This window comes from Spodoptera frugiperda, chromosome 30 (genome assembly GCF_023101765.2).
Source record: "Spodoptera frugiperda isolate SF20-4 chromosome 30, AGI-APGP_CSIRO_Sfru_2.0, whole genome shotgun sequence".
Classification (NCBI taxonomy): domain Eukaryota; kingdom Metazoa; phylum Arthropoda; class Insecta; order Lepidoptera; family Noctuidae; genus Spodoptera; species Spodoptera frugiperda.
In genome coordinates this window covers 10232745-10253837 of record NC_064241.1, presented here as the reverse complement: position 1 = coordinate 10253837, position 21093 = coordinate 10232745, and the positions used below count along the sequence as shown (strand labels likewise).

At 37.0% G+C, this 21093-nt stretch overlaps 1 protein-coding gene across 1 annotated transcript; it reads left to right on the top strand.

The window, feature by feature from the left end:
• Positions 1-5097: 5097 nt before the first annotated feature.
• Positions 5098-20622, top strand: LOC118270046 (eukaryotic translation initiation factor 4B). Its single transcript, XM_035585493.2, has 14 exons — positions 5098-5218; positions 5705-5815; positions 6826-7028; positions 7953-8060; positions 8325-8413; positions 9043-9182; positions 16817-16931; positions 17207-17314; positions 17479-17555; positions 18237-18423; positions 18547-18634; positions 18726-18765; positions 18988-19475; positions 19583-20622. The coding sequence occupies exons 1-14, from the start codon at positions 5206-5208 to the stop codon at positions 19643-19645; spliced, it is 1830 nt and encodes a 609-aa protein (XP_035441386.2). The 5' UTR covers positions 5098-5205; the 3' UTR covers positions 19646-20622.
• The last annotated feature ends 471 nt before the right edge of the window (positions 20623-21093 follow it).

The following is a 21093-nucleotide window of genomic DNA, read 5'->3' as shown; positions in this document are numbered from 1 at the left end:
ATAACACTGGTCTACAAATTTTGCCTTTTTTTTTTTTTTGAGTGTGGAAAATCATGCAATGACTTCTCCCGCCTTGGACAAATTTTGCCTTAGTATTCTTCGAGCAAAGTAGTTTTTTTTATTTATCTTCACATGCTGGTAACGAAAACAATAATTATTTAGATAAATTAGTTTCCATTTATTAGAAACGAAATGATGTTTTTTTGCCACTCAGCCAATTTCTCAAACCTGTAGCACACGGATTGCAGCAGAAATGTGGAACCCAGCTTTTGATCTGGTGTGATATGTCTTTGTTAAAGTAGTAAGAATAGGATTTTTTATCATAGGCGATATAGAACACCTTTGTTTACTAAATATCACCTCTCTGCAAATGTAACAAAAATTGTCGGGATTATTCGCACATTTCCGAGACATTATGTTATAAAATAATTTTTAGTTTTACTTTTTTTCACTTTTAGCACATTTATTATTCAGTAATACAGAACAGAGCACTAAAGTACGATATTTTTAACATTTGATGCCAACTAACAAAGTTAATCGTAACATTTTTGAGATATGAGGTATCTTGAAAACTTAAACTAATAAATTACTTTTACTTATCAAATCGTATTTAGCATGTATAGACAAGCAAAAATTAGTTAAAATTATTTCGGATACTTTTTCTTGTAGACTAGTGTAATTATTAGTTTTTAAGTAAGTAATAATACATTTTCAAAAAACGCAAGTATAATGTTCATACAAACACTATGTACAACCAAGTTACTTTATAGCTTTTATATTATGTCATCTACTTGTTCTTACGGAACCCTTCATGTGCGAGTCCAACTAGCACTTGGCCGGTTTATTTATACTGCAGAACTCTAAACAATGTTACATGTATGACGCAATTAGAACATAAAAAGTAAGCTGTAGTGACTAGCAATGCTGTGCCCACAGAAATACTAGAAAAAATCCTGTGCGGTTGTGCCAAATAAATTAAATACTGCAATTAATCAGTCCTCACTGATGAAAAAGCCTTGTAAACTGCCGTCTCCAACCTACCTGCCAAACATGAAGATTATGGCACAGGTCTAACCTTTCGTTGTAAACCCCTCGATGATGTGCCGATGGATGATAAAACAGAAGTTAATATTATGCCAGAATCGCGTCATTTGACATTCCATTGTCTCTGCCTACCCCAATAGGAAACAGGCGTGATGATATAGATATGTGAATGTTGTATGCATGTGTGTACTATGTAAAACGCCCTAGTATGATGTATGTTTTTTTATGTTATAAGCCGGTAAACGAGCCTACGGATCACCTGATGGTAAGCAATCGCCGCCGCCCATGCACACCCGAAACACCAGAGGCGTTACAAGTGCGTTGTCAGCCTTTTGGGGTTAGGAATTTTAAGGTTCGTTGGGGAATCGGGGATTGGGAAGAGGGGTAATTGGACCTCCGCAAACCTCACTCAAGCGTTGTTTCACGTCGGTTTTCTATGAGGTCGTGGTAACTCCGGTTGAGCCGGCCCATTCGTGCCGAAGCATGGCTCTCCCACACTTAAAATAATGTTAGTGAAGATGACGATGAGGCACAAGGTGCATAGATTATCCACTAGGAGTTCCCGCGCGTATACAACCGCTCTACTTGGATCCCGTTTATTATAACTTGACGATTTATAGCCTACTAGCTTCTGCCCGCAACTTCCTCCGCGGAAAATTTCTTGTTTTAACATAAGATCACACTCGGCGCTATTGTAGCTTCCTAATAGTATAGTGAAAGAATCGGATCAGTAATTTCGAAGATTACCGAAATTCTCTTGTCTGCTCAAGGTTAGTCCCTTAGACGCCTTTTACGGCACCCTCTCGGGTTGAAATGGTACGATGATGTCATTCAATAATTTATGTTACATATCAATCAATTATAATCTGCTTCAATTACGTCAAATGCTTAGCAACGAACGAACGAAAGTACGTTCAAATTCGGTACCGGTAAACTATGGCAACTTTACCGGACCCTTGGCAACTTTACCATACTATAGGTATTCAGTATAAACTCATTTATCTAAAAATCTACCCACTAGAATTCTGTTTTGTAATAGTAGTATTTTTTAGACATTAAAAGGAAATATTTACTATATTTTGCGTAGACGCAAGACTGTTATTATACCAGTAATGGCCGTCACAGTGTAGTGCGTGAAAATGTGCTAAAAGTTAGTAGTTCCTAAATTGTGCTCACAGAGCCTTAATTATATGTCACAGGTGAGTGAAATTTTGATCTTGAATGTATAATATAGTTGGGATTACTGTTGTAATGTCAGCAATTGCTTTTTCTTTAATTTATTGATAAATAATCGCTTCGGTAATGTTGACACAGGTTAGGTAAAGTTGCCACGGCCTGCTTTGTGGCAACTTTACCTACAGTTAGGGTTGGCAATAAATGTTTTTTTCTTGTTTGTGTGTATGTAACCATTTTCGAATACCTAAATTTCCCAGCATAATAGTGAATATCCTGGATGATAAGTTATAATGTATTTAATAATACCTTTTGTTTTAGAGCCAAAATGGCTCACATGAAACAAAACCGCAGATAACTCGGAGTTAGACAATATAAAAAGTATACGAAAGCAATGTTAAAATTAGCTATGGAGATAGTGAAGTCAAAAAATTAAAAAGTCAAAAGATTAAACATTATTTTGTAGCCTTTTTTTACAATTTTAAACATAAATACTTAAAATTTTAGAACTTAATTTAGTTTAAAAGGGAACAATATTTATGTCAGATATTTATGCTTTTTTTTTACTTTAGGTTTAAGGTTTATATATTTTTTTTTAAATATACATGTCATAAAAATAATTCTCATTTTTTGACAACCCCGAGCGTAACAAATTATTTGTATGTAAATTTCGATGAAACCCGTGGCAACTTTCGCGAACGTCTGTGTAGCCGTTATCTTTATAGATTTCCTCATATTGTTTGCATTATAATACGAAGAGGTCCTAGATGAAGCCCTCTGTACCTCAACAACTCTTTAATATGCAATACACGATGAATACGGCGCGTAGGTAAAGTTGCCAAAAATTTGGTATCTTTACCCATGTTGTTTTTTCTTTACTACGGCTAAAGTAAGCGTTTGTATATAATGACGATTACGGTAAAGTGAGCCAGATAGACTACAATTCTAAATATATAGTTTTGGTTTCTATGCGTCTTATGGTTAAAAATATATTTCGATTTTTGTTCCAAAATATGGTAAAGTTGCCATGTTTTACGGTACCTATTTAATTTAATGCTTCTCCATATAAAATATTTCCTTTTAGGCATGCTCGTTTCTTTATTAGAAAACAAACTACACAGACTTGAAAAAAAAAAAGAACGGGGTGCTTTTTAATCAGTAAGAGTCTGACACTCCCTCTGGCTTTGCCCAAGGCGGGAGAAGTCATTAGATGATTTTCCCACCTCAAAAAAAAAAAATAGAGCGAGACAAACGCAAGATAATCGCGCACAAACATACATACATACAAAAATACATACATACAGGTCGAACGATTTATCGATTTTTTTATTCTCACCCCTTACTTAACTAGTCCTAGGTGGGTAAATGAGAAGGATAACACCAATATCTATATTATTACAATCAATTTCTAGTGACGCAAGCTAAATGTGTCGTGCTGTCACGCTAAGGTGGCAATGTCATTATGATTATTGGGCCATTTCTTCCTTCTTTCCTTCCTTCCGGGCCTTCTAAGATGGCCATAATCTAAGCTAAGATTTTGGCCATCTTGGCCAAGCTTGGCCATGGTCGCCAAGCTTGGCCATAGTCGCCATGCTTGGCTATGGTCGCCGAGCTTGGCCGTGGCCGTCAATCTTGGCCATAGTCGCGAAGTTTGGCCGTGGTCGCCAGTTGCAGAACGCCATCTATTGGTGAATAGATAAAACCTGTGCGGCTATGCCGCCAAGCTTGGCCATGGAAGCCGAGCTTGGCCAAGGTAAAATCTGTACGAACGTAAAAAAATTAATTTAATAAAAACTCAACAGAGACATTAGAAACAGGCAATGTCAATAATGGAAAATAAAGCCAATTTTGTAATATTTTAATGTCAGTTCCATTGTACGCATAAAACTAAAATATTACATCTAAGTTTGTAGCTCCTATAACGTCCTTGAAAATTGTTTGACCCTAAAAATGTCTCTTTGCACTCCTAGCCCTTAAATTTGAACCCTGATGTTTGGATTCTCAAAGTCCTAGTATTCAAAACTGCCAAGCAAAAAAGAAAAATTAAAAATTGGCAACATATTTGCAGTTAAATAATAAAACATGTATAAAATTAGGTAATAGGTATGCAGATGCAGCCAATGACGCAAGACAACAAATGCAAAATAATTTCAAAAATCACGCATTCTTTAATTCTGATTATTTAATTTACCGTACTGATTCCATTATGGCGGGCTAGTAGTTTCGTGTATATTACATTATTAGAGTATTTTACATTATTACATTATTAGAGTATATTACATTATTCATTGTTAACAATTTTAATATGCTTTTCGAAAATAAAGTCGCGTAAACTACTTAACTTAAGGAAAAAATACTAGTTTCAACTCAAGTTCCTACTCGAGCTTCGACAAAATAATAAGTTATGATTATTGGATTACTTATGCATTATGCAAGGACGTTGATTGATTATGTAAAATAGAGAGAGGTGAGCGTTTTTTGGATATATACTGAAAAGGATAAATAGTGAGTGAAAATTCGTTTTTTATCTAATATTTATCCATTTGGAATAATTATCTGAAAAATCTTTCTTCAGTTCGGACACATTTTTTTTTCATATAAAATCCTAAAAAAATCTTTACCATATATTTTTTTAAGAATGAACCTGAGTTATCAGTAATTTATTGTAAAAGTAATAACGTTTTCATTATACAGTCTAGAAGCATTAGAGAACCATAAAATTCGATAAAAAATGCTTTCATCATTAAAATTAATTACACATTTCAATATACTCACATTGTAATTCAATCATTGAATTTCAATGTATTCTGCAATGTTGTTAGCCTGTTTAACAAAAATTTAAACATACCTACAATCTGGATAATTATACTTTTTTGTGGTTTTTAGTAATAAAACAAATGTTATTGTTGGCAACACTTGGATGTAAACGTCTGCCTGCAATGGTCCGTATTATTCTGGCAACATCAGATTCAGCGGTCAGCCTGTAATATGGCCGCTTCAGGTTAGTTCTGGTAATTTTGTCACGTGAAAAAATCTCTAAATTTTATCTAATTCTATTATGTATTATCAAAAATTCATACCCAATTTACTTTGCATGTGAAACAGTTTTCTATTGTACCCATTTTGAAGCTCATATAATGTTATCTAATAATGCTAACGTGTCATCATTTCACCTCTGCGGACGTTTGGATTTACCGCGTGGCCACATTTTTCAATTCTCTCAATTTTTTATTGCCTCTTTTACTCGATATAATATTCAAATTATGGGTTTTATTAATATTTGAGGAGGTGAGGATATAGGTGAATAGTAAAATGCTAATTGTCCTTTCATAAGTCCGCTAATAACCGCTTTCCAAAAACGGAGTAGGTCGTTCACTTACTATGCGTCATCATTATTCATTAGCTTGTCCTTTTCTAGATTTCGTACATCCAGCTGTCACAAATATTGTACGGACCATATGATGATTTTCTCGTGTAACCTTTCCAGGCAAATCAAAGAAGAAATCTAAATGGATACCCGCGAGTATCACGGACATAATCGCGGAGCCGACGACGATTCCGACAACCCACAACTGGGCAGACTCGGTCGATGAGGAACGTAAGTGCAAATAGTCATGTCTATCATAACACTATAATGTTGAGTCTCAGTACGACCCAATGATGAGATGTAAAGGGTAAAGGCTCGCCAATGTCAATCTCGTACATGGGGTGCACATGCTGAGTGCTTGTCACTCTCTTCGCCCCGGGAAGGTCTGAGTAAAGGTCTTTGTGTTTAAACACATTCTAGCCGGATGCTTCTCTTAAAGGGAAGGCGGGGGAACCAGAAACTACAGTGTAATGTTAAGCCTGTGAAGCCAGGCCTGTGGGGTCAGGTGGAGTTGTTGACATTATCACTGTTGGAAACTCCTGTGACCAGCAATTTTAGCCCAATCTACGAGATGACTTATGTCACAACTCAATTCAGACTAGTCTTTCATTGGCTTGCTCCCTAATTGTTCTGAGGGTCATAAAATATTGAAACAAACTTTTCAATTGCTTTGAATTAATTACCACATGTATCATACATTTTTGTTAACAATATGTATTTGCTATAACTGCCATAATAATATAATGTAGATACAAATTTTAAGACACAAATTAACAACAAAAAATTTTTTCATTTGTTCATCATCATACTGGTTGTTCTTTTATTGATTTTTGTATACAACAATAACATAGAGAACAACGGCCAGTAGTTTCCTTCAAACACTACAATACAGTTTCTTAGCCTTTGCTTCTGACAGTATCTATCTACTGAATATATTGTACATCTTATAGTGTTCTAACTCAATATTGATATTTCATAATATTTTAAAAAGAAGCATTTAGTTTGATGTTTGTATAATTACCTATACAGTACAATTTTATCATGTTCAATTAGTTGTTAATGTTTTCTTAATGATGTAATTAGCACTATCTACAACAAATAGGTTATATATGAACATAGTCGTTTAACATAACATTTTGTTGATAAATAAAAAATAAATAAAGATGAAATGATATCAGGATCGTCTTGTATTGTAAAGCTTGAATTGTAATTATAATGTTGTAAAATTTATATTGCCTTAGCGGAAAATGCTTATGGCGGAGGATACCACCAGTCCCGGCAGAGAGCGCCGGTGGTGCTGCCGTCGGCGTCGCGGGCGGCGCGCGGCGGCCTGGCGGTGGACGATGAGTCCATCCCCCGGCGCCCACCATTCACCGCACACATCTCCAACCTACCTTATGACGTCGACGAATCAGCTATAATGGAACTGTTCACAGGCCTGAAGGTAATATAATGATTTCTAGAAATTCTTTGGATCTGCCATTTACACAAACAATTCACACAGTACACACATAACATCAAGTCTCCATATTGATCTCCGTAGGGCAGAGGACCTTATATACAATGCAAGACAATTTTTACCAGAATAGTTTCTATGTTATTTATCCCAACAGATACCAGGTAAAAAGGCGAATTTATCTAAAGTATTGTAATACAAGTACCACATGTTTACTTGATTTAGCATCATCCTACTAAAACCAATTAATCTCGTTTATAATATGTCCTTTGGTACAATCGTAAAGTTGTTTATCGGTGAGCCCTGGAATATAATGTAATCTCATTATGTTCACCGTTCCTTTATTCATTGGATACTGAATCCCACAGTCAATTTTGATTGAATATCTTGGGCGTGGTCAGGTGTGCCATTCTCAGTAACTTATTATAGTGATTCTTGAACATGAATTTAATAATATTAATTGTAACCTATATTATATGTAAACCTAGAACATGAAAACAAGTACAATAACCACTTTAGTATGAATTTTATAACTTATAGAAAGTATATCTCTGTAAATTATGTCAACAGCCTTGAACACAACAAAACCAGTTGCTTGAACATACATACCAGTTTATCATACAACATTTTAAATATGAGATCTTATTCTTTGATACTGTTACATAAATAAGCATGTTAGTTCACATTACGATTGTAGATTAGCAACTTAAAGCATATTTTAAAGACGTAATAATGCAGCATGAACTTTTTAATAATCCTACAAAATGGATGGTTGAAACAAACTATTATTTTAGCGGAAACTTTAGTAATTACTGCTATGATATTAGAAAAGTTGAAAGGTGAAGAAAACATGACATGTTGTGTAATAATAATAATGAATTCTTTAATTTATAATTCTCTCTTTTTTACCAGATCACAAATCTTCGACTGCCGCGCGAGGGCGACCGTCTTAAAGGATATGGTTGCGTGGATTTTGAAGACCGGGAAGGTCTCATAAATGCTATGAACATTCCTGACTTGGTAAGAATAATATTCACTTACATATCATGTTATAGCAGAACTATTCAGTTTTAAAACCATATGTTTTCAAACTGAATATTTCTCACATTTATTGTAGTTAGAACAAAGAAGTTTGAAGACCCAGCTGTACTAGCAAGACAAAGAAATGTCCCTATATTGTTGCCTCTCTATTATACTGATTAAAAAATTTTGGCAGACCCCTTTTTTTGTTGAAAAGGGTCTATTGTGTGTGGGCCGGTTGTAACTAGTTTCATTTGTTTGTAGACTATTGGGGGCAGGAGAATACGGATCGAAGTTTCGACGCAGGATAATGACCGTCGGATGGGAAGGGGCGGTCGCAACGACCGTGACAGGTAAATACTTTTGTTACTTACCATATTTTTTGCAGCAAATGGTCAGTTTTAAGAACAATAATCATTTTGTAGAACTACTTAACCATTTGAAGTATCAGTTGACAAAAGTACTACAAAAAAAGGATGCTTTTACCTGAGTACTCAAGAATTTTCTCTAATATTGAATGTGAAGGTTTCACCACATTGATGCTTGAATTACAAAACCAAATGTAATAGTTTATGGTGCAGATAAAGCACATACAGATGATAAGATTAATGGGATTCATTTTAGTGATGTAATCAGTATATAATAGTCAATTTGATAACATTGATTGCACATAATATACAATGTGCCGCGGTTTCTATTCGCGGGATTTATCTGAAATTGTATGTTTGTAAACGCACCCACGACACATGGGTAAATGCTAGCGTCAAGCGACAATCATTTTATTCCTGACTACAATCATTTTGTAATCTGTTTATCCGTTTGTATATTCATGCTACTGCTGAGAATATTTAATATAACCTAAAACGACTCAATAATACTTTGTCTAATACACACAAACATAATTGAATTACTCGAGCTCAAACTTAAAAATAGAATATCTATTTTAGAGAATGCTTTATTAAATTATACCTATTTGTATTAGGGAATATGATCCAGAGAGAACTATGGGTGACTGGCGATCTGGGCCACGTGCTATGCCCGAGCCTTCAGGCCGGCCGCGCAATGAAGAGCGACGCATGGATCGCAGCAACATGGATCGCGATCGCGATCGTGAACGTGATTGTAAGTAAAGCTTTATGAAATACTTCTTTTTGATCAGATAACTCCTGCTCTGGGTGAAGCGAAAGGGAGTGCAGTATTCTTTCTAGGTAATAACTACTGTTGTGTGTGTTATGCGGTGGCCTCGGTACCTGGTAATCTACCCGTAATTCCGAGCGAATGATTAAATATTATTAAAGATGTTGACGCAGGACTCGCCAAAGATTTAGGTAACATCGATTCGATAACATAAATGTGTACAGTTCATTACAACTTCAACTTACCACGCGATCCACGATGACGTCACAAAGGCACGCACCGCGCCATACGCTTAGCAGTTATTTATGAGTGACATACTAAGGGGCCGTTCAAGTATTACGTAAGCAGATTTATTGCAATTATTTACCCCCCATCCCCCTTGTCAGCAAAAGTAAGCAAAGCTCTTACCCCCTCCCCCCATGCTTACGTAAACATTTGTCAATTAATGTATTGTTTTTTTAATTTTATAATGTTATAATTATAATTTGAAAAATAAGAAAATAGATTTAGGATAGAGATTATATTTTACTGAAACGGTATTCAACATAGAGTAAAGGACAAAAATATTATATCTTACTAACATAACAAACTTATTTTAAATTTTTGGTACATATATTAAATTCAAATTAACAGTCTTCAGTCCATGAAACCCGAATCCATGATTCTAAGTTTTCGATGACATTGGATTGCTTCGATTGCTGCTCAGTGTTGTGAGTCTGCTCGCTTTCATCCGATTTTGGAATGTCTACGTCATTCTCATCGAGCCATTCAACATCATGGTGCTCTAAATTTTGAATAATGCACATCAGTTCATTAGCACGACGAGCAGCGACTCTTACAGGTCTAACTTTCCTATCAGTGTGCGTGTTTACTTTCTTATGGATCTTTTCGATGTGACGATTTAGTGACTTGACGGAAGCATGATAAAGACCACACGTTTTGCATGTTCGACTTGATAGCCTCAATTGTACCGTCGGACAAAAATAATCGTATGGCATTTGCAGGAAATCTTTGAGTGAAGCACTTAAGCGTAGAGCTAAATTGACTGGAAGATTAAGAAATTGCCCTCCTTCATCTAAAACCAAGTCATCAACTGTTTGTTTTACTTTTACAGGTGGTGGAAGAAACCTGTTGTCTAGTAATCTAAATAGTCCACTTCTTGGACGACAGCATTCTGTATTTCTACATTTTACAATTTGGAGCAAGTATTGGCTTTCACGCACATGTTCTGAATACCATTTAATGTCTGGAAAATCAGGAAGATCTTGTTCACCTGCCCCAACATATTTTGCATTAACATTATAGCCATCAATTTCCATTGAACTCCATACTTCAGCTAATACTTTTCCTGCAAATTCGAAATTAGATCTTTCTAAATGTTCATCAATTGTAACGCCACGTTCATCCAAATGAGACCCAAAATGGTCATGAGGCAATATTAAACCAGCCAGTTCCCGACTAAGAGGAGCCATTCTGCGCTCTACTCTGTTATACGCACTTCTTCCGGGAGCATTGGTAGCTAAAAACAATGCATCGAGATCATGTCGCTTAAAGTGTTGTATAGCAAACCCTATGACTTTTTGATAACGCGGATTTTCATCTGGCCCTCCATCAACCGTCATGATTACCACTGGTTTTACTAGTCCATGGTCAGTTTTAGCTAATGGTCGAAACTCTTCAAGTTCGAGAAGCGTCTCGAAATCCTGAGCATGAGTATTAGCAGTAGATGAACTATGCTTTCCACTTCGAATAGCGATGTATGTTGGTCCAGAATATCCAACGGCTTGCGGTTGTCCTAGCATATTGGAAGTGATTTTGATACCAGCATAAACAGATGGTATTAATTTATGACGCTCAGCGATTACCCAATCGTGATCAGGCAATTTGATTCTATATTCCATGTGCATTAGAAGAGGTGCTTGCTTATTTGCCGCAGTTACGCCAATAGGGACTCGAGCTTTATCATCTTGAGATATGAAAAATACTTGATCTGGTCCTAGTATGGATGCTATGTTCTCTAAATAATGGATTGATGTTTCAGCGAACTTGCTATCTAAGTGGCTCTTGTGGTGATCAGTTTGAGCCCGAATGAGCTTAACGGGGACTGTCGATACATGTCTTCGTCCCTCTGCAGAATTAGATTTTCTGGGAATCAAACGAAGATATGTCCCACTGCGACTAATGTCAAATCCCATTTTACGTAATTCTTGTGTGAGTTCATCAAGAGTTTTTACGCTGCGAATTGATTCCGTTCGTCTTCTATCATCTGCTGCACTCCCAAATAAAGCTATATCCGCGATTGTTTTCAATAGTAAAGGTTGATTGCTTTCAAGATTAGGACGTCCCACTGAATCCCTCAGAGATAGTCTTTTTTTCATTTCTGGATTTTCATGACAAATATCTTCTAACTTTCTTTTCATACCATCCCTGTGTTTCTTCTGGGCAACTGCGTTTTGAACCTTCCTGTTTAAAGACTGTTTTGCTGTTTTTATTTCCTCGCGCAACTTAATGATCTGTTTATCAACTTCAGCACGGATTGACATAGTATCTCTGGCAGAATACAAAGCATTCAAATTTTTTTCGAGTAGAGCAATCTTATTTTTCATAGCTTCCTGAGAAGGTTTTGGTCTCTGTTTATCTGTATTTTTATTAATTTCGCATTGCTGTTGTGATTCATTACCGGTTTTTATTTTATCTTCTTCCTGTTTTTTAATATTTGAAGCTGGCTGTGTAATTTGTGTTTTTTCTGCAGGTTTACAGGTTGCCTAAAAATAAAAACTTTCTATGGGTTCTGCTAAAGATTCTCTTATTAAGCTACATAAATACAAAGTATGGCAATAAATATGGTAAATACAAAACCCTATGGCTTTAAATCTAATATCTTTAAACGAGCAAATCGTTCCGGTCACAAAATACAGGGTGTTATAGTCTATTCAAGTAGGTATTTAAAAGAATATAAACAATCTTGATATGTCTTTTTATTGAAATATGCAATTATAAAATCAGATATCTGTAAAGGTGCGTACAGACATCGCGAGGCTTGCGCCGCGAATGGTTCGTCTCGCATACATCAACCTGAGGCATGCTACGGCACATGTATACGTGCGAACCATTCGCGGCGCACGCCTCACGATGTTTGTACGCACCTTTATGTATTTACAGAAAAGCAATTTTTTAACCCTATACTTGGCAAAGAATTTTAGGTGCTTTTTTTTAATTTTTTTTTCTTACCCTGTTTTTGACATGGGCAAGTAACTTGTAAAAAATAATAAAAAAATCCTACGTCTATAGTTATTGTAATATTGCATGTGTCTTAAAATGCACATTGCCAAGGGGTCTGAATAACAATGGAAAAAAGCGTGTGTGTCCCAGAATGCACATTGCTGTAGTACATGAAAAATAAAAATCCAAGTTTATAATAAAAATAAATGTTTGAGGAATAATATTCTTAACACTAATTATTTTAACAAGTCTTTAAGAATCACATAAGTTATATTTGAGATCACAATTTGAGTCGCAGTCGCGTAATTACTACAAAATCTGATAGTAACTGTTGAGATTATCACACAAAGTAAATATAATTTTACTTTGTGTGATAATCTTTTTTTTTATGTTAAATGGGCCGACGTTTGGCCGCTATCTTGCCTGATGGTAAGTGATGATGCGGCCTACGATGAAGCACGTCTGCCCATAAGCAACCTATTCACTCGGGCTTTGAAGACACCCAGGTTATACCCATCAGGAAACACAGACTCCGGCAAGGAGTTCCACTCCCTAGCAGTTCGCTTTCGCTTCGTGCGAGTGGGTGGGATATCTACCATGAAGCGGTGACGCCTCGCCGATTGTCTTGTGGTTCGATGATGGAAAGGACTAGGAGGAATCAAGTTATGCAGTTCCCCCGCACACTCTCCGAAATGTATCCGGTAAAAAACGGAAAGGCGCAAGGTCGCACCTTGCGCCTGTGTTCAAGACTTTGAAGCCGGGCCTCCACAAGCGCATCATCATTGATAAGCTTCTTGGCACGCCTTTCAATGTGTTCGAGCGCATCCAGCTGGTATTTAGCCGAGCCGTCCCAAAGGTGAGAACAGTACTCCATACATGACCGAACCTGCGCTTGGTACAGGCTCAGCGGTTGTTTCGGTGTGAAGTACCGTCTCACCCTCGAGAGGATACCCAGCTTCCTACCAGCCAGATGTCCTTCGACTCTATATAAGAGCCGAAGTTTAGCGTTGGCGAGAGAGTTACGCCCAGAAGCTCAAGATGATCCGATATTGGAACGGGTACATTTCGGAAAGTAGGAGCCAGTGGAAATTGACTCCGTTTGGCGGAGAATAGATGCCTGGGCATTTATTGTCAGATGAAGAGAATGAATTCTGTGAAGTTTTTACAACGTTAGACTCTCCGTCTGGACCAATAACTTTGAATCAGAAAACCACCGATGTTCATCAACCAGCCATCACATCTCCACAACAATGCAGATTTTCTAATGAAGATGGTAAGGATGGAGTCCCTGAGCTTGTGTCGGAGTCACGTCTGCGGCCATGATTAGAAATACTACGATGAAACGTTAGTTCGTCTCCTGAGGAATCAATGTTCTCTGCGCCAGATCCTGCTCTTGCTTTGGGGACTAACGCTAATATTTTTTGTCCTCTGATCTTGTACGAAAAATAAAAATGTTACTATGGACTTTCATTATTATTAATTACATACAATAAGCCTATTGTAGCCCGCTACTGAACGTAAGCCTCCTCCATTTACAATTATAAGTACCTACTAAGTGATCTGGCAATGTGCATTTGAATGCACACAGAATAGGGAAGGTAGAAATGCAAGCAAGCTGGCAATGTGCATTTGCAGACACATCAAGAAATAAACAAATATTACGATACCAAATTACCGCCATCGTTTTGAAATATTAGCAATCATCCAAGCAAACACATTCAAGAGTAGATTAACATTATAAAACGTAAGTTTAAGCGATTATAAATAAGTATTATAATCGATTTTTACCATGTTAGTCATCGACGTGTGCGCACGCGCCGCTATTTTGAAGCCGACTGACAACCAGTGTTGCCAAATAACACTGATTCTCTTTTTTATGACATTTTAGGACATTTATCTATACAGTAGTAGTAAAATAAAACATAAATACTGCTGTGTCTGGTCGCTATATTTATTTTTTAAATGTGTGCATTACAGTGCACATGGTCAAGTATAGGGTTAATATTGGTTGAGTTTTTAAATGAATCACAACAGATTTTACACAGTTTACAATTTTAAACCACATATTTCAATAAAAAGACATATAAAGATTGTTTACATTCTGTTAAATACCTATTTGAATAGAGTATAGTTTTCTGTAGGTATATAATATATATGTATAAAACTGACATCCTGTATTTTGTGACCAATTGACGGAATCAATTATAAGAAATAAATCTATATAATGAATATTACCTCTATACTTTAAGATAGGCCATAATATTTTCTAATTAGCAAAGAGAAACTTTTGGCGATTTCTAATATTTCTAGTAGGTACCTAAAATGATTTCGTCACTCACCTTAGAAAAAAATGTAGTAAATTGGATTTATTCTTAGTCGCTGCTTGCAATTCTTCTTCGATTCTCTTAGATACAATAATATCTAGTTCCTTGTCGGATTTTGCTTGTAATTTATAATTTCGCCACACTTCGTTAACTAACTTTTGTACATTTTGTACTTTCGTACTTGTATGAGATTTTTTAAAACTTTCAAACAATTTTTGGTATAACTTGGATTTGTCTATTTGAAATGACATCTTATTTAAACATTAAACTTTGGATAATGGAATGAATGGTAACACAAATGTTAACTTGCTTTACTATGCTTACAATACGTCTACTCGCTATAGCAGCCAAACGAAACAATACACTGATAGAGGAAATTTAGACAAGTGAACAGCGCGCGGTAATTCCCTTACTCGGTTCTAAAGCGAGTAGGGGAATTACCGCGCACTGTTCACTAAATGTATGTATTACTTGCGGGAATCCCCGAAAATGCTTTTCGTTTTCAAGCAAAGACAATGTGTGGGTTGCCATTCGTGTAAAAAAGAAAATAACTACCGATGACGTAATCATCATCTAGACTCCCCTACCCCCATGTCATCCAAAATAAGCAAAGCAAAGACCCCCCGCCCCCCATAGTGCTTACGTAATAATTGAACGGCCCCTAATACATTATTTATAAGATATCATTTACTGTATTTAGGGTCACCTCTCCATGGCAACATGTTTAGAAATTCTCTGAATTATTTGCTTATCTACCTAAACTTTGTTGTTCCGGTCGGAAAACTCATAAATTGCTCGTGACGAATGTGTATTAGTGTAGCTATGTACATATTTATAACGCTAACACAGGTATACCATAGCGAGATTTTTAAAACTTCACAATGATGATGGGTTATTTGGCGGTCGGAGCTAACTATAATGTCACACTTGGGGCGCACATACAGAGTACAAGCATTCGTCGATTTATTGTAATAATGATGTGGCAAAGTTCCATCAGTTGGGCCGCGGCTTGTCATAGGATGGTCCTATTTCTTGACTTAAGAACACATGACGTTCCCTAACATTACCCCGACGCGGTTGGAAGTAGCCATCACGGAGCAGTTAGGCAGCGTCACCACCAACATGATCTCCCAACACAGCACTCCTCCACCATTGAGCAGTAATCAAGTCAAAGCCAACCAGCACCTCAGCCCCAACAGGGACACCATATGCATGCAGCAAAGACACATGCCTGGTGTTTCCTTCGGCCTCACTAGCGTGTAGGCTCAGCACACTGCACACGGTTCACGTAAGCAGAGGACGTCTCTCACCGTCACACGCAGCAGTCAGCCACTACGCACTCTCGCAGCATGTACCTCGCTTTACTGGGGCACTGCGATCACTACTCCGACTCACTGGAGTATCGCCCTGCACCCGCACCCGACTCACTGGGCTCCAGCGGCACAGTTCCGACTCACTGGGACTAGGGACAACATACACTGGCTCTGGCACCGCTCTTCAGCGACAGCTGACTCAATTAGATCGACCTGCGGTCTTAGGGGAAGACTAACGTGGTGAACATAGATCGAACAATAAAGCAACAAGCAAGGGGCGCGCTTAGCATGATCCGGCATTCCTGCAGCTAAAATTTCTACGTATCCTGATACGTCGTAGTCCGCTAGGCATAATCATCTCAGCTGGTTGGAATTTTCCGATCTTATTACTTAAATCGACGACTTTGGTTACTCAATACGTCTCGGGAAGGTCTGAGTAAAGGTCAGGTGCATTTTGGCACTGAACCCTTCAGCAAGGGGTACTGCTTATAGCGGTAGCAGGGTTACCAGAAACACGGGCTTAGGAGCTTTGTTGAGGACTCCACTTGGACGAGACTTGGCTGTTTTTGCCCTTGGAAGTCCCTGTGACCAGCTGTTTTAGTTCAATCTGTGACATAGCATCGCTATAACTCAATTCAGACTAGTCTTTAGTTTGCTCCTTCTACCAAGTAATCAACTCTGAGTGAATAATATTTTATTTGCTAATCATTTCATAATCTGTTTATCCCTTTGTATATTTATCACTGTGAACCATTTTTAGCGAGTGCCGATAATCGTCCCGGCGGATGGCGCGATGGCGACCGCCCGGCACCACCTGAGCCCGCAAGAACACCCTACGGTGGACGCGACTCGTTCGGACGCGACCGCTATGGAGAGTAAGTCAAATACCAAACTAATTTCTTCCAAAGAATTCGTTGACTGTAATAAAACAGTCTTCCAGCACATGAAAAAAGTAGCGAGATATCAATATTTCGGTATTTATAAGAGTTATATAATTTTATATAACACAGTGCTAGATTAAAGAGGTTAACTAGACACCGGCTCATGCTCTGTGCTAGAATCGGTCGCTCTATACCAACATTGTTACACTTTTATATTTTAAAAGCAATAATGTATTAGGAAATATTCTAATAATGTGGTAATTTGACAGGGGTAGAGAGCGCGGTGGTGGTTTCGGAGGCCGTGAGGACCGTCCAGAACGCAGCGGGTATGGCGGCCGCGACGGGTTCCGTACTGCTGAACGTGATGGAGGATTTGGGTAAGTCCATTGGGAAAATCCTGGTCTAGTCATTAACTGTCATACTTCTAAAATAAAATATCATTGGTCCACATTTTGAGGAAGTCGAAGCGAAACTAAAATATTTCACATTATTCTAACTTTAACAGGAAAAAGTGTAAAATAACTTGATATTTTCCTTATAGAAGTAGAGAAGGCAGAGGTTTCGGCGGAAGAAACTTCGGTGATCGCGACCGTGACCGTGATCCACCACCAAGAGAAGGTAATTGTTGTCATACATAATATAATTAAATCTTCAAAGGTAGAGTACATATGGTAAATGCAACACCCACTCTTCAACAGAAATGTTTTAAGTCACCTTTAAATAGGGAATGAGTCTGTTACCATACATGGGTTCTATTCTGGACTTTGAGCTGTGATTGATAATTTCCTAAAAACCAAAAACATTCAATAACACTTGACTTCTATCATGAATGTTTACTAATTACAAGAACTAATATTTAGAATTGATATCATTCCAAACAAATATAAATTAAAATGTCGTAACATACTAATGACACAGCATCTTTAGTTTGTCACTTATCAGTTTAATTACTTCATCAAGTAATTTTCCGTACTTCTAGTTATATTGATAACAGTTGTAGCTAAATGTATTATTATTATTTTTTTTGTAAACACATCCAGTTTACAAATATTTATGATTCTTTTGATTTTCCGTTTTAATTTCGAAATTCTAATAAAATACCCAACTACTAGTATGCCTCGATAAACATTTGGGCAAACCTTTAAACTTTAGTATGAAATCCAAAGAATTTACTAACTGAGAAAAAGGTTACATACAATGATGACTCTAAATTTAATCATTTCAAAAATAACATGAATGGTGGTTGACCAAAAATTACGAGTTTTATATATTAATATGTAATATTTTATAATTCCTTAGACACAAAACCAAGAGAGCGTCCAAAGCTCAATTTGCTGCCTCGTACGGTCCCTCGCGACCCCGAGGTACCCACGAAGCCAGCAGATGGCGCCGCAGTGGACGACAAACCGCCAGAGAAGGCAGCACCTAAGCCCGTGCCAGCTGAAAAAGTGTTTGGTGCAGCCAAACCTGTTGATACTGCAGCTAAGTAAGTTAGATCTTTTATTATAGTAGTAGTGTTTTGACTTTTTCAAAGTAAAAATTTACTAAGTATATACTCAAATAAATGATTATTACCAAAACATTGTTGCTGATTGTTTTACTCTTACAGAGAACGAGAGATAGAGGAGCGTTTACGAAAGCAACAAGAGGAAGAAGCCCGGCGTGGTGGGGAAGAGAAGGAGCGCTGGGGGCGAAGGGTCAGTACAATAAAATTTGCTATATAAACACTAAATACTACTTTTATTTAAATAAAAATCAAACACTAACGTCACCATTTCTTTTTTACAGAACGATCATTCCGGCGATCGTCGACCTGCTCCAAAACGAGGTAGATATAATTACCAAATCCTATAAAGTTCCATAGCTCAAGACAAATTGTGTTGATGTTTTAATACAAATAATTCCCTACTAATATTAGTAATATTATAAACGGCTGGAAGGATCGAGAGGAAATTCGAAGAGGGAAAATCTCAATTTTTATTACTCTGTACATAATCTCATAAAAACATTGTTTTTGATATGCCTTATTCTATATTTTAATGTGTTACAGATGATCGTCCCAGAGATTCTCGCAATTTCAACCGAGAAAAACGTGATTACTCTAAAGATGACAAGGACCGTCGCGATTATAGTGATCGGGACCGACGGGATTATAGGGACGACAGAGATCGTCACGGCGAACGTGACGACCGAGACAGGAGAGAACCAGAGCGGGACAGACGCGACTACCGTGACGATCGCGATCGTCGCGACAAAGATGAACGCCGAGACTCTTCTGGCGATCGACGAGACCGTCGCGACTACTCGCCAGACCGACGCTCCCGTCGCAACTCTGGCGATAGGCGCAGGGAGGCGTCTCCAGAAAGACGCCGCGATCCTTCAGGCGATAGACGCCGCGACTATTCCGGCAATCGGGACGACGATCGCCGTCCGCCGTCACACGAGCGCAACGGACGTTCGCGTCCCAGCCGCTCGCGCGACAGGCATGACGACGCCGAGGAAAAACCACTGCCGAAGTTGAAAGATCAGGAGAAGCCGGTATGTTCTACATTTTATTAATTTATTAATCAATATTTTTATTGTTTTACGAAATACATGTTGTGTTGGCGATTGAATCCTATTACAATGTTTGCTTTTTGTTACAGAACTTTGTTGCATCAAACAAGTTTAGTTTCTTAGAAGACGCCGATGACGGCGGATCTGATTAGCACGAGCATTGAGTTTGTGTGCGCGCTTCAAATTGTGTCCATTTTACAGTTGACTCGAGTGTAAAGTGTATAAATTAACGAGTAACAAAGTGTCTAACGTGTAGAACAGACTCGATAGAGCACGGAGACAATCTAAAATTGTGCTGATGAAATAGAACTTGATTTGATAGTCACTAGTGCGGTGTGGATATACGTGTATATTAATAGGATTGCTAATGCTCACACTGCTTCGATGCAGGCCCCAGTCTTTGTTGTAGTCTCTAAAATAATACTTCTACTACATTGTCTGGGAAATATATTCAACACAGAATGCTTACATTGAGTAAGATACTGCAGCAAAGACTGGGGCTCGTATGTGACCATGTTGTACTGATTTGTGTAAAATTTTCTATGGGTTTGTTATTTACAATATTATAATGTTAATATGAATGGTTGCAAACATAGTAAAGATTTAAGAACTGCAAATATTCCATTAAATTTTGATGTGAACAGGTTTTAGCTCAGGTGCTGCTCTTTCATGCCTCTATTTTTGTGAATAATTAATATTTCATTATTTTATATTATTCCTTTTTGAAGGAATTTTTCTGCAGTTGATTGCATTACAACCATAGGGAATCTAATTTTTCTATATTTTAGAATTTATGTCTTATGTTAAAATATTTAGGTTTATTAGAATATTAATTGTATTATTTATCTTTACACTCAAAATTGTCAAAAAAATAAGAAATGAATCAAGTGGTAAGATTTAAGCCTCAATATTCCTATTGTGCAAGTATGCATACACATACATGTGCCTGCCTTGATCGTGATGAAGTTGTTGATAACTAAAGGTACCATTATATCTGATTAGGGCTTGGTCACAATATAATTAAATGGTCAAACGTTACGACGTTTTATTTCTACAGTAAATTTTATTTGGAAAAATGATTGTACCTAATTATCAATTAATAAAATGATTACCCTTTTTACAGTAACAAGCATTTTTATTTAAATCTTTTTAATTTATTTATTTATTTAAGGACAACCAACAAAGCATACACCAGAAAATACATGTTATAGCACTCACATAAATACATTTTGTAGTGTAGCCTTAATTAAAGGCTGCCACGGCATGCATTAAACATAGGAGTAACAAACATTTACAGAACTTATTAATGGATTGACACATTGATACAGCAATGTCTTACATTGACATATTAAGTATAGATAAATTGAAAGTAAGTGATCATGTAAATTAACGCTGATTGTTCGATGTAACTACCTTGCGCTGACCTGTGCTATCGAAAAATAACAGAAAGGATGAAGAAAAAACTTAAACATCTTCTAAGTTTCGAAGTTTAAAAAAAAAACAATAAAAATAACAATAATATACCAATTTCACCTTTATGATAATGCCCTGTGTACGGTAGACTTGAATTTATGTAAAGAGTAAGACATGTCGATATCTA

What these genes read in the sequence shown, in the direction of transcription:
- LOC118270046 (XM_035585493.2), top strand. An exon ending in TCGCGATCGTGAACGTGATT is followed by an intron (nt 9,183 to 16,816) that starts GTAAGTAAAGCT and finishes AACCATTTTTAG; the next exon opens with CGAGTGCCGATAATCGTCCC. An exon ending in TCGACCTGCTCCAAAACGAG is followed by an intron (nt 18,766 to 18,987) that starts GTAGATATAATT and finishes AATGTGTTACAG; the next exon opens with ATGATCGTCCCAGAGATTCT.